The sequence below is a fragment of the Aulostomus chinensis genome, chromosome 12 (genome assembly GCF_037954235.1).
Source record: "Aulostomus chinensis isolate RoL2024-O1b breed Wild chromosome 12, RoL_Achi_v1.0, whole genome shotgun sequence".
NCBI lineage: Eukaryota > Metazoa > Chordata > Actinopteri > Syngnathiformes > Aulostomidae > Aulostomus > Aulostomus chinensis.
This window is the reverse complement of record NC_141331.1, coordinates 7,243,280-7,257,150: the sequence shown is the minus strand read 5'-3', so window position 1 is coordinate 7,257,150 and position 13,871 is coordinate 7,243,280. Positions and strand designations below refer to the sequence as shown.

Below are 13,871 nucleotides of genomic sequence, written 5' to 3'. Positions count from 1 at the left end.
TCCTTTCTTATCCTGTTGAGGGTCGTGGGGGGGGTGGCGCCTATCCCAGCGGCTTTCAAGCGAGGGGCGGGGTTCACCCTGGACAGGTGGCCAGTCAAATTATAGTCAGATTTGTAAACATATTGTAAAAGTACATAAATTGGAAAGTAATTTATGGCGTTTTTGTGTAAATATTGATTCTCAACTATACACAATATATATATATATAGTATATAAAATACACTATATATATGTATATGCAACGAAGAGGTTCAACTGTTATATATATATATATATATATATATATATATATATACACACACAAAACTGAGCTTGGACGAACAGCCATTGGATTGATACTGATTATTTTTCAAAGGCAATGATCTGCTGATAGTTTCGCACGTCGTAGGGAAAAGGCCTCTGTGCGGAAACACTTGAGAAGTCAGCAGAACTCTTTTGAGAAAAGATCCGAAACCCTCCACGGAGATTTTAGTACATTTTGAGTAAGCAACTTTGTGGCAGCAACAAACTTCTTTTGGACAGTCTGACCCTCCCAAGTTCAGGATTCATCCAGACCACAAAGTCTGACAGATGCTGCATGTCTGTATCCAACGTGCCCTGAGGTGACTCCTGTTGTGATTTGGAACCACATAAATAAAACTGATGTGACCAATAACATCCAGTTGATGGGCCCTTAAAGTGGTTGAACTGCTCGCGCTTTTCCTAAGTGGCACTTGCAGTCTACATCATTATCTCATATGTGTGAAAGTAAAATTACTTTTCTTTGTGAATGCTGATTACGACATTGTCATTCGTGTGAGGCCTCCCCCTCCTCCCCTCCTCATCCAGGAAGTACCAGCGCAGTTGTGTTTGTGGTTTATTTGTAAGGAAGCCTTCCAATTAGAGCCACCCTGCATCTGCCAGCCTGTCAGCCACATGGGCACTAAATAATGAGACCTGTCACAAATCAAGTCACCGATCCTATTTTCCAGCTGTCAACGTCTTCATTTATTGCACAGGACATTGCTGTGTGCTGCTTAAGATGAGGAACTTCCGCGTCATTTTCGATGACATTGTTATCCTTTTTTATTTTTTGGAAGCTGTTAAACTTAAACATGCTTGCATGCATTTTCTAAAAAGAAAAGTACAGAAATGTCAGATCAAAGTAAAGTTGCTGTAGGAAGATAGTTGAAATGCCACAAAATTCAAGGTAAACTGGCAAGTTGTGTTTGTCATAACAAAATGAGGAGGATGTATATGAATGACGTGGTAAGAGCAATGGTTGTTAGTAGATTTCAGCACCAGGGACAGCGACAGGGCTGCTCGACTACCGTCAACCTAGAAGTACAAAAGTAAATGTGGACCTTCTCATAGGAGTGAACCACTGTACTCATACTGTCCTGTAAATCCGGCTATAAAAGGGTTTCCATGTGTGGCACCAGCTAGTAATTTCTGTAAAAAAAAAAAAAAAAAAAAGACATGGCAGTTTTGATTATCTAAGTTATTAGTGACTTTATCATCTTGAACCAAAAATGCTTCACAATTTGCTGTAGAACTCAAGCGGGCCGTAAACTGCAAGCCTGGAGTCGTCACCATCACCACCGTTAGAGCAGAGTTTACAGGCGTGCGAGGTGGTAAATCAAGACCGGGAAGTAACTTGGCAAAGCGAAAGGTTTCATTCCTTACGATGTTGCGATGCTGGAAACGCTTTCCCGGGGAGGCTGTGCGTCATGCCACTCTCTATTAGCTGCTATTTTCGTCCTCGCCTGGAAGACATTCATCCACCATCCATGTCCTGACAGCATCCAATAAACCCACCACTCCCATTCATCCCCAACCCAACCTCTCTCTCTCTCTCTCTCTCTCTCTCTCTCTCTCTCTCTCTCTCTCAAGAGCGCATTGGTGACTTAAAAACACCATAAGATAATTGTGTTTGGAGGTTCAAGTGGGGGGGGGGGGGGGTTACGTTGCGAAACATAACATCTGTCCAGCAGAGCGGTCGTCTTTTCTTTTCGAGGCCCCCCGCTCTTCTAATCTATCCGGAACCATTTCTCCAAAGGAAAGGTAAGGTAACGTCCGGGTTTTCCTCTTCCCTAACTGATAACCGTTGAGCGAAATGTCACTGGATTTAAAGCACAGTGGCAGACGCTGATTTACAGGGAGATCAATAATGCAAAACCAGCCCACTGGAAGCGCAGTGTCAGAGCAACGGGGAGCTGAAGCCCGCAGGTCTGGTTCCAGACACGCAGCGCGTCACACTCCGAACCTTCATGCGTCTCTTTCGGGTTTATTTTTCATTCATACCGTGTGTCACTTTTTTTTGTTTTTTATGGGCAGCCGGTATGAATAAAATAAAAACTTCACGGATACAAGCCAGTCTTTCCAAATGTATAAAAATCCAGTTTGGCAACCCCGTCGACCGACAAGTTTGTTTACACGGAATTTATGGAAAATTGACGGAATTTTACGCGCGCAAAGTTGCGAGTAAAGAAAATCGAAGAGGGAGAGAGAGGGAGAGCGCGCAAAAACATGCCTCTTCTTCTAAAGCTGAACCTCAAAAGGTTGGGCCAATAAATCATGAGCTCCTCTGACCAATAACGCCGGCTCCGAGTTCATATGTTGCCAATGATGTAGCAGGTCCTTTGTGCTCCACTGCAACACGCTTCAGCTGGGTAGTGACGGTAGGAGGGAAAATGCTCTTTTTTTTGGATAGATGATAATTTTGAATCTGCACTTTGAAGATCTTAGCAGGAGGGTTTCCAAAAATATGTTTTATTTATTTATTATGAGAGAAAGAAGGGGGGGGGGGGGACGTAGTCAACAGGCAGTTTTATATTCGTTTGCGTCCTATTGAAAACAATAGGTTTTTAAACTGGGAACGTAGAGTGAAATACAGTTATGGATTCCTTAAAATGTTATTTTCTCTTGTAGTGATAACCCTGAAAACATCAAAAATGTTTTATCCAAGTGGTTTAAAACATTTGCAAAATCATTTCTATTTGAAAAAATGTTCTTCCTACATAATTTTTAAAAAAAAGCATTCAGCGTGGTCGATCAGCGTAACTCCTGTGAGTTCTGCACCTTTTCTGTATTCTGAAGCCTCAAATACCTTATTTATTGAAGTTGATGATTTCGTTTATTGATTGATTTGTGTATTTATTTTTTGCATGAAATGATTGCAACATGCTATAAAACCAAGATAAAAATGGTGTGTAAGTTGTCTCACGTCTTCTCTTCCCTCCAGTTCCCTCCATGAGATCCCAGTCCTCGGCGCGCAGCAGCAGCAGCAGCAGCAGCACTTGATCCCGGCAGGAGGAGGACGCGGACAAAGATGGCCATCCACGCGGAGGGGCTCGTGGCTATCGTGCTTTTTTATGTTCTGATTCTTTTCGTTGGTATTTGGGCCGCGTGGAAGAACAAGAACTCCGGGGTTGGTGTGGACCGGAGCGAGAGCATCATGGTCGGGGGCCGGGACATTGGCTTGTTTGTGGGGGGATTCACGATGACCGGTAAGTTGAATCGCTATTTGTTTAAGTTATTTTTTTGTTTGTTTGTTTTTTGCTAAAATGTAACCACGACTTTTGCAAATAAATAAATAAATAAATAAATAAATAAATATCAGCCTTTTACGCACGGACATCATGGACACCACGAATATCATTTATATGCCACAACGGGTACGAAAATGAAGCAGAACCTGAAGTAGGAAGTGTTCTGAATTATTTCAGTTCGGCTGCGTGTTCTGACTTCTGTTTTATGTTGTCATAAAAAAAAACGGCAAGTCTGAGTTCTTGAGGATGCAATTTACTAATGAGTCACGACACAGGAAGTTGAAGTATAAAACATAAAGTTGTATTCCATGTTCCTTGTGATTGTTTGTTTCCAGCTACTTGGGTGGGTGGGGGCTACATCAACGGGACAGCAGAGTACGTCTACCTGCCAGACTTCGGCTTGGCTTGGGCTCAAGCCCCTTTTGGATACGCTCTCAGCCTGGTCGTGGGTAAGAACAAGTACATCTGCACAGGCTGGCTCCTTAATGGAGGTGCTATGAAAGAGATGTGTTCCACAAGGATTTCGTCTGTGTGTAACTACAGGGACGTTAAACATCACCGCGATTAGAACCTCAACTGCAGCATCAAGATAACACATCACTTCACTTCGACCTAAATATGCTTTTCCTACCTCCAAGCTCTCACAGCTCCAGCGATGGGAAGCCAGTAAACACCAACGTAAAAGAGAGCATTGACGGCTTCTGTTGCACCGCAAACTTTTCCAATCAGTCTGCTTCAATAACAGCTGCCATGTCACTTGGTAAAATATCTGATTACTTGAGAACTCTTGTGATGGATTACACGAATGGATCTAATTTGATGTCTGACACACCAACCTGACCGACAGACAAGGGAAAAAGAACACAATTTGAACGCTAGCAGGAATTTAATGGGTGTAAATTTTGCAGGGATGTGCAAAAACATTGGCATTGGCACAATATGTTTATCGGATAAATGTGGACACAAGTTTACCAAAATTGAAAAGCTCAACATGATTCAAATAAAAGGGGACAGCTGTATTGTCTTCATATATCATAGAGCACACACACACACACACACACACACACACACACACACACACACACACACACACACACACACACTAAATTAATCTCCCATGCTCTTTCTCTACTTTACCATAATCTGGCTTCATTCAGGTGGCTTGTTCTTTGCCAAACCCATGCGTTCACGGGGATACGTCACCATGCTGGATCCTTTCCAGCAGCTCTACGGAAAAAGGATGGGAGGTCTGCTCTTCATCCCCGCACTCATGGGAGAAATATTCTGGTCTGCTGCCATTTTATCTGCCCTGGGTAAGTGATTGCTACGTCCCACGGGGGCACTAGAGGAAGCCGTAACGATAAATCTGAATCCGAGATAAATGGAAGAATACGTCTTGTGTACGTCATTTTCTTTTTCTTAAATTTAACTTTTTGCAATGTTGTCAAATCGTGGCCTCACTGACCGCTTTCTCAGAAACCAAAAATCAGTAAATATTGTTGAACAGGTGGAATTAAAAGAAAGGGCGGGGCGGGGGTGTGATGGAGCCATACTCTTCCATCATGGCTCCCATCATTAGATATCATGGTGATTTCACAAGAAGAGAAGACTTTCATGTGAGAATCCAGCGTTGATTTGCACGAGATATGAATTATGACACAGACCCACACACGTGAAGCTCGACAGCCATTCACAAACGAAGCGAGTTGTTGAGAGAACACGGAGGAGACAGAGATGATGATGATGAGTAAAACACAACACGCTAACACAGCACGCTTAACAGAGAGGAGCTCTTAAATGTCAACAGCTTCATTTTTAAAAAAAAAATAGTTTCTCTTCACTTTGATGTCTTTGTGACTGCTCTAAAGTAAGTTTATTGTCCTCAGGAGCCACTCTGAGCGTGATCGTGGACATCAACATCAACATGTCTGTGGTGATCTCAGCGCTGATCGCCATCTTCTACACTCTCGTCGGAGGACTCTACTCCGTTGCATACACAGACGTGGTGCAACTCTTCTGCATCTTTTTGGGTCTGGTGAGTTCCTCTGTAGGATCCACATCAGACGCAGAACATTCAGTCGTGACTAATCGGCGTTTGATTAGTACAGACTGGAGGTCCAAACCAGGGTTGTGAATTTACAGCTCAAAATTCTGACCTAGTGGAGGGTTATTCCCAAACATCTATACGCTGTAAACCCGACAAAACGTATCATGATTAAAATGTTTGAAGTATTCAGGGAAACAATATGATACCCATCATAAAAATGGAATAGAAATGATGTCCTAAAACCTGGAAATAAAAATAAGTAGCTTTAGCATTGATGAGCACCGGATTCCCTCGTCTCAGGGTCTGTTGGGTCTTTGAACAGGTTTTTGGTTAGATGCCTGAAAAAAGAACCGTGGTGAACAATAACTTCATCTGTCTATCTATACACACACGCACACACACACTCACACTGTATACAAAGATATGAAAACCCCATTCGTGTAGGTGGAGGGAGTCATGGTGATGCTAACCTCCAGGCAGGCTGGCTCTATACAGGGAACACATGGTATCTGATCATGTGAGGAAAAAAATGACTTTCCAACCAACACTTTTGGGAAATGATTTTGAGTTCTTGCTACTTTGACCGTAGAAACATATTACACTACCTGATATTAATACTTTCATTCTGATATTCTCCTCACTATTAGTGGATCAGTGTGCCTTTCGCCCTGTCCAATCCTGCCGTGTCAGACATCAGCGTGTCAGCCAAGGAGGCAATCTACCAGTCACCCTGGCTGGGGAAGATAGAGCCTGAAGACAAATGGCTGTGGGCGGATAACTTCTGCTTGCTGGTAAGCCTGAACTTTCATCAGAAGACTCATCCTGGGACTGTATATCAAAGTAAAGTAAATTGTGCGCGCACAAAGCCAGTTAATCTGTCAAAAGTTGCTGCCCGGGGGTTTATGTGAAGCATTTATGGTGTGGTTACATCACGGAGAGACTAGTGATTGTGTGGGAGGTTTCTTCTAAATAAGAATATAGTTTATTATCTCTGCCTGGTCTGCATTGGTGTCTGTATTTACTATGGTGTCTCTGTTTCTAGATGTTGGGGGGGATTCCCTGGCAGGTCTATTTTCAACGGGTTCTTTCTGCCTCTTCAGCTACCTACGCCCAGGTCCTCTCCTTCCTTGCCGCCTTCGGCTGCTTGGTCATGGCCGTCCCCTCGGTCCTCATAGGAGCTATAGGGGCCTCCACAGGTAAATACGCATCCTCATGTCAACTGTTAGACTTAAAGCGCTGCACTTTACCTTTCACTCAGCAAGTTATAATCCTCACTTATTTTATATTTTAAGGCTTTTTTAAAAGCTCGCCAGTGGTACACAATTTTAGCTCATCACACTCCGACACAACATTAAAGTCTTTGCAAGCCTGGGGGATTGACAGTTACGGTAGGTATAAAGTGGATGTCAGCAGCAAGGACTCGCAACTAGCCATCAGGTTTTACTTCCTGTCTGTAAGACCAAATTCGGGGCTGAAAAGAGAGGTTCACATTCCAGGAGCAAGGACCACTGTCTTCCAGTTAAAAAGGAATTTAGGCAAATAATTGTCTCTGCATTGATCAAATAACTCCCTGTCATTTACTTCTGTCTTGACTGTCCTCAAAAGACAAACTGCCAAAATATCCTGATTATTATTCTGTATTTTACAGCAGAGGTACTGCGTGTTCAGAGTGTATCAGATGAAGACAAGCTGCACAAACACAAACACACACGCGCGCGCGCACACAGTAGACACTGATCCATCAGTTATTTGCATAAACAAACACACGCACATTGATTAAGCAGTTAAAGAAACATCACAAGACAACTGAAACATCCAGGAATCTGATCCTTTAATCAAACAGGAAATTCTGATCAAAGGGAACACGAGGTCTTATCGGCTTGTTTACACCACAGTGCCTTTTTTCTTCGTCGTCGTCGTTGTTGTTGTTGTTGTTGTCAGATGTGTAAATGTAGACGATACCGTGTCTGGAGGGTAAACCACGGCAGAAGGATCCTGTCACGACAAGCGTCAGAGAGAACCACCAGACCGTGTAGATTTAGTGAATATTACATCTGAAGAAGAGCTAATTAATCTGGTCCGTCTGAAGCTGTTTCAAGTATAACCAGTGCTAAGCAACCGCTGCTTATTAATATCCAGGGGAGTGAGGAGGAGACCAAGTATACCTCTGTAGCTTGAGGAGAATGAATAAAAACATGGAAAATAGAAAGATGTCAAAGGGTTTGGGAGGAAAAAAAGAGATGGGGGACAATCCTCCACTGAATGGTGGGATGTTGAGAGCAGTGGAGGGAAGAATGGGAGTATATTCACATTCCTACCAGGAGACATGGACTCACACAGCTGCACCTCAACAGCAAAGTCACTGAACACCTCGGCTACAGAATGAGACAAAATCTGCCGTGTGGGGTTTCAGCGACGGATTCATTATTCAGAGTTTTGTTATTGTCCTCTCTTATTCTTTAGTTTACAAGTTTAGTTTTTGTTCATTTTCATTTTTTAACATGTTCACATAATTCTGCAAGTCCTGCCACATCTCTGCATTTTAGCCCACCTTACCTCTCGCACCTCAACAGTTTCAGGTCAACGAATCACTGAATTGTGCAACTTCAAATTATCGTCCATTCCTTGATCATTTTCATTGTACTTAATGATATTTTATCAGTATTTAGTTTCAAAACACTAGTCTTATTTTTGAGGTTGCAAGCATTCAAAGTTATCCACAATATTGCCGAAGTATCAGCTTGAAAAATCTGAATGAAATCAATTACTTTTTTACAATTAATACAATTAATTACTTCCCATCATAGTCTGATTAATCAAAATAGCAGAATGTTTTCTAAATGTGCACTTACAGTTTGGACTGAGTTTGAGGGTTTTCATTACCTTATGTGGTCTTCAGCCTAGTCTTCATATTCTGAGATTCTTCCTCAGTTTCAGATCGTATTAACTGGCCTGTTTTGGTTCTTATACATTACAAATATTTAACACAGGTTTTGTTCTCGGTGAAAATACAGTACAAGTGAACTGAACTATTCGTCAAATTAACAAACGAAATGCAATTTATTTAAAATGCGTTCTTCAACAATGATTCATGCATATCTCTTTGGGCTATTGGTCAAACTAGTCTACTAGCCAAGGAATGTCACATCAAATATACATCAAATGGATGTACATTATCAATAATATCCATGATTTCCAGCATTTTACCTTCTTAAATGTCATTAATCTTTTTCCCTAAGTGACGTTGCACTTTGATACGTGTGGTCAATCATGAAAACTGAAACACTATGCACAGTTCTACCGTTACTCCACTTCTTTTTCCAGACTGGAACCAAACCTCTTACGGGGCCCTCCCCCCAAAGGATAAGGATGAATCTGACATGATTCTTCCAATTGTGCTCCAGCATCTCTGCCCTCCCTACATCTCCTTCTTCGGTCTGGGGGCAGTGTCAGCTGCCGTCATGTCATCAGCAGATTCATCCATTCTCTCGGCAAGCTCCATGTTTGCTAGGAACATCTATCAACTGGCCTTTCGACAGTCGGTAAGAGCGTCATCCGTGACACAACCAACATCTGCACATTTTCAGCAAGCAGTCACAAGCATCAGTCAACGAATGTACTTTATTTCGAATCCAGTGGTTTACAATGGTTCAGTGAGTGTTCCTTTCTTCTTTCCTCTAGGCGTCAGATCGTGAGATTGTTTGGGTGATGCGTCTCACCATCTTTGTATTCGGAGCTCTGGCCACTGCTATGGCCTTGTTAACAGGATCAGTGTATGGCCTGTGGTACCTCAGCTCTGACCTGGTCTATGTCATAATCTTTCCCCAACTTCTTAGTGTCCTTTTTGTCAAAGGCACTAACACCTATGGCTCAGTTGCTGGCTATATCTTTGGTCTTCTGCTGCGAATTGGTGGAGGGGAACCCTACCTCAAACTCCCTCCCTTCATCTACTACCCTGGATGGGTGAACCAGGAGAAGATCCACCACCTCACTGGGGTTGTTGAGTACTTCATCCAGCAGAGGTTCCCGTTCAAGTCTGTGTCCATGGTGGCATCCTTCTTGGCAAACGTGGTCTTTTCTTACTTGACAAAGTACCTATTTGAAAGTGGAATGCTGTCACACAAGTATGACTTCCTTGATGCCGTGGTTTCCAAGCACAGCAAGGAGATCATGGATAAGGCCACACTGGTGACCAACCATGATAATATCATTCTGTCAGAGATAGCACCAGTCAAGCAAGGCTTGGGTGCGTCACTCGCAGGGACGTTCACCAACACAGAGATCCTCAGTGATGATGGACCATCCAGTCCTGAGACTTTTCACGATGAAAACTAGGCAACAAAGGCACAAAAAAACTGGATCAAAAGAAACTGAAGAAGAGGGAATAGTCGAAGAGGGATTGACATTCTTCAGGAAACTTGCTACTGCCACACTGGAAGCCAAAACAAGAGAAATCTGTCATGGCTTCCATGATTCCACAAGTTTGTTTTTATGCTGATGACCTAGGTGTTTCTCAAAGTCAAGGATGCACCCTTGGTAGGACAAGATCTGGCCAAGTTGTGTCCTCAGGAGGCTTGGATAGAAACCTTAGAACCTCAGAGGGAAGAGTCCAGGAAGTGCAGGATTTACCAACGTACTTTGTACCGTAGAGGAAGACATTAGAAAGCTTGTGTCAACCACAGACCTTATTTCAGACATTTAACCGAAAATCTTCTGAATTTGAGATGAGGGAACCAGATGTTATACAATGCTAACTTATTTTTCTGGGTTTTAGGACTAATTTCTACACCTCTCTATTCAGAATTAAAAGACTTATGTCTCAACCAGAAAAATATTAAAACTGGATAATTTGCTGTGATAGTGGAATGTTATTGCACTTGTTGTTTTTTTTCCAGCCCATTTTTAAAAGACGTGCAGACAAGGACAGGGATACACATAAGCGTCTTTAAATTTTCTCTGAATGAAGGACTTAGTCCTTGGTCGGATCCCATACAATGAAACAGTCCATCTGGATTCAGTGTCGTTTAAGAAGTATAGCCTTTAAAGATCATATCTTGACTTTGAGAAGTACCTGATACCTCCTTCTTGTTGGTGATTCCCTGCCTGGAACCAGGAAGTTGACCGTGAATCAGCTGTGTTGAGCATACCATTCTGAGTCTTGTGTTTGTTTTATTGTTTTTAATCATGACAGTAAATTTCTGTAAAGGAAAAATCCAACTACAATCATATTTAAGTGCTGCTACAGTGATTGCAGGGACGTTCAAGGGACAACAATGCTAGGATACATATAACGGGGAGAGGAAGTTTGCTGTTAAGAGAATAGTGCAATATCTCAACAAGGAGTTGCGTCCGTCTGCACAGCGGTGTGCGTATGTGTGTTCATCTACATGCATATAAGAATACCTGGTGACACAGAGGCATCCGCTGAATCCACCACAAACTTTTCCTGAGTTGGAGCTTCATTTGCGTAGAGACCATTTATGAATAGAGCAATAATATTTTTAGAATCTATGTTGTACAGAGATGCATTGTAATAAGTGTGCAAGTTATTGCCCTGTAACACTCAAGACAAATTCCATGTCAAGAGGACAAACAGAGTAGGACCTGTCAGTCACTATCTTTTGGAATGCTAACTGCAAAGGTTAAAAAAGAACTTTCTCCACAATATCCACCTTTTGCAAATACAGTAGGCTATGCTTGAAGAAATGGTTACACTTTCTTTTTTTGTTTTTTGTTTTACTTTTTGGGGTCGTAAGTTGAAAAAATGAATAAATAATGACCTTTATCCTGCTGACAGAGCAACATCCATTTGTGTTTCAGAGGACCAGATGAATGTAAGCCAACATATTTGCTAGACTCACAGATCAGTTTCTAAATGCTTCGCTTGAGAAGACTGATCGTATTGTCTGAGTTCTGTCACTAAAGGTTGGTGGTAAGAGTTTTGAACGTCTTCAGGGCAGCATTTTGGTGACGTGCACCAGCAGTTGTGTACCTAAAAAGTGACACATTTGGGCCCCATCAACCATTTAATATTCCATTATATTTTGAGGCCCCTGTAAGTGATGAGTCCGTAGAATTGTTTCCCTCCATTATGTTTTGTAGTCCCTCATCCTAGAACCCTTTATGGAATCCAGACTCTAAAGTAGGGGACCACTGATGTAGAGTATGTCCTCACGGCAGCTTTTGCAATGCCTGTGTGTGTGTGTGTGTGTGTGTGCATGTGTGCGTGCGTGGGCTCATTCCCACCGTGGGGTCCAAAGTGCTTTGTGGGGAAGAATTCTGAGCCGAAGTGGCTTTCTGAGAATCAAAACAAGTGAAGGTCAGGGTTAGAATTAGGCTTGGGTCTGATTTAGGGTTAGTGTTTATTTTTTATGGTTAAGTTTAGGGCACGGGGTGCGTCCTCCGGCGTGCGTGTGTGCATTCATGGGCTGTGGCCAAATGCAATTTTTAAAGTTTTGGTTAAGGTTAAGCATGAATTGGTTGGGGTTAGGATTGTGGGTTAGGCTGTCCACTATGAATGTAAGTCAAAGCAACATCCTAACAAGAATATCTTGTGTGTGTGCTTGTGTGTGTGTGTGTGTGTGTGTGTGTGTCTCAGTGATAGTTTGCTTTATTGAGCGGCCAGCCACAGCAGGTTAGCAGAGACAGGAAATGATTGTTCCTCCCAGGATTGTGTCAGTAGCACCAGTCATTATCGATCCAACCCCCAGTCGACTATCCCTCTGGACATTTGATGAATGCTGCAAAAAGGTTAGGACGTAAGGTTTATAAAGGTTCGTTTTTATGGTTCATGCAGTGATGAAAGTTAAGATGTGCTACTTCTTAAGCCTCCTAGAAGATAAATTCCTTGATATCAGTCCTTACAACTACCACATAGACAGCAGCCCTGGAGGAAGGAACAACTGCAGTGATTGTTGGCATTAAATGTTTGTCCTGTTGACTTCTTGGTGTTTATCTCCTGTTAATGTTGTTGCGCTGTGTTGTATGACTCTGTATGGACTCGCCTTAACTGATAATAAGTCTGCGATCGAAAATGACTGAGTTAGAAACACTCTGAGAGAGTGACTTTTCAGTCAGGGTGGCAGGAAGCAGTCAGTAACACGACTCCAGTGTAGGGGTGTCACTCATGTGGTTCTAAATCAAACACTGATGGCGGAATCTTGACTTTGACTCCACCCCACCTTTGTACAACAGGCTTCATGTACTTTCATGCTTCAAAAAGGAGAAACTTCAAATGAGACACAGCTGGATCCAACTTTGGTGACTAAGGTCCATGTAAGAAAATGTTTTCCACTGTGTTCAACAGTTTGCAAAAAAGCCTTGGATCTGTTTAGTCCCATGACGTTGCTCTCAGCAAATAGGGAGCGGCTTAACGCCTGGTGGTGAAATTCAGTATCCCACTCCAATCCAGTGTTTGGTTTAATTTTTACATTTGACCAGCCCGACAGTCGAAGCAGGCACGACCTGTTAAACGCAATCGTGGTTTTAGAGAATCGTGACACCCCAACTGAAGCTGATCCTGATCCTGTCTCATCACAATAACAGTTGTGGGATTGACGTCATGCCACCACGTTGACCTCAAAGTAAACGAGGTGGAATTCAGTTGGATGCTATGCAAAGTGTCAGGCAATCTCATTGGACTTAAATGTGAATGTAAAACTTCTTCCTCGTCAGATAGAATGAGTTGTAGCTTAGGTTCATACACAAACCTCAACAAACAAAGACAAGTAGCATTTGTGGCTCTATGTAAATTGCAATGATGCTGTATTTTTGTGTGATTAATGTATACCAAAAAAAAAAAAAAAAAAAAAGGAGGTCAATCTTCTTTTAAATGCGAGATTGAAAAGTATATTTGTCGACTGTGGAATTAGATATTTATTTATTCATGCTGTGTGTGTATAGGAGTAGTTGTGAACATGTGTGAGGTCAGTTTAATAAATTATATTATTAAGCAGACTCACAATTTGGTTTTCTCTCTTCGTATGTGCACAGTAGAACATGTCTTCTTTTATTTAAATACATTGAGGCATTATTTTTTAATGTTTTCTAGATCTATCGTACCTGTTGTCAGCAGTACATTTGATTGGGTGAGTCTTGATTGTTCCATATAGGCGCCTCTATCACTTGTGCATTTCAGTCTTGATAAATTCAAGCGGAACAATTGTGTTATATTTCAATCTCTTAAAAAAAAAAAGGAGGCGTGATCTCACAACCCTCTCAAGATGGTAGGTGAAACCTCAGGTATGAACCCAAAACAGCACCTGACTAAAGGCTTTCAGTGAGCTATGGGAGAC

General features: G+C 42.2%; 1 protein-coding gene across 1 annotated transcript; it reads left to right on the top strand.

The window, feature by feature from the left end:
- The first annotated feature begins 3,310 nt into the window (after nucleotides 1-3,310).
- LOC147251881 (high-affinity choline transporter 1-like) lies at nucleotides 3,311-13,501 on the top strand. Its single transcript, XM_086221131.1, has 8 exons — nucleotides 3,311-3,488; nucleotides 3,866-3,979; nucleotides 4,688-4,843; nucleotides 5,417-5,565; nucleotides 6,225-6,368; nucleotides 6,620-6,773; nucleotides 8,902-9,119; nucleotides 9,259-13,501. The coding sequence occupies exons 1-8, from the start codon at nucleotides 3,311-3,313 to the stop codon at nucleotides 9,910-9,912; spliced, it is 1,767 nt and encodes a 588-aa protein (XP_086077257.1). The 3' UTR covers nucleotides 9,913-13,501.
- Nucleotides 13,502-13,871: the final 370 nt, after the last annotated feature.

Excerpts from the sequence above, each read along its gene's own strand:
- LOC147251881 (XM_086221131.1), top strand. The coding sequence starts at position 3,311 with ATGGCCATCCACGCGGAGGGGCTCGTGGCTATCGTGCTTTTTTATGTT. Across the intron at positions 6,369-6,619 it reads CGGATAACTTCTGCTTGCTG|ATGTTGGGGGGGATTCCCTG; the intron begins GTAAGCCTGAAC and ends CTCTGTTTCTAG. Across the intron at positions 9,120-9,258 it reads AACTGGCCTTTCGACAGTCG|GCGTCAGATCGTGAGATTGT; the intron begins GTAAGAGCGTCA and ends TCTTTCCTCTAG.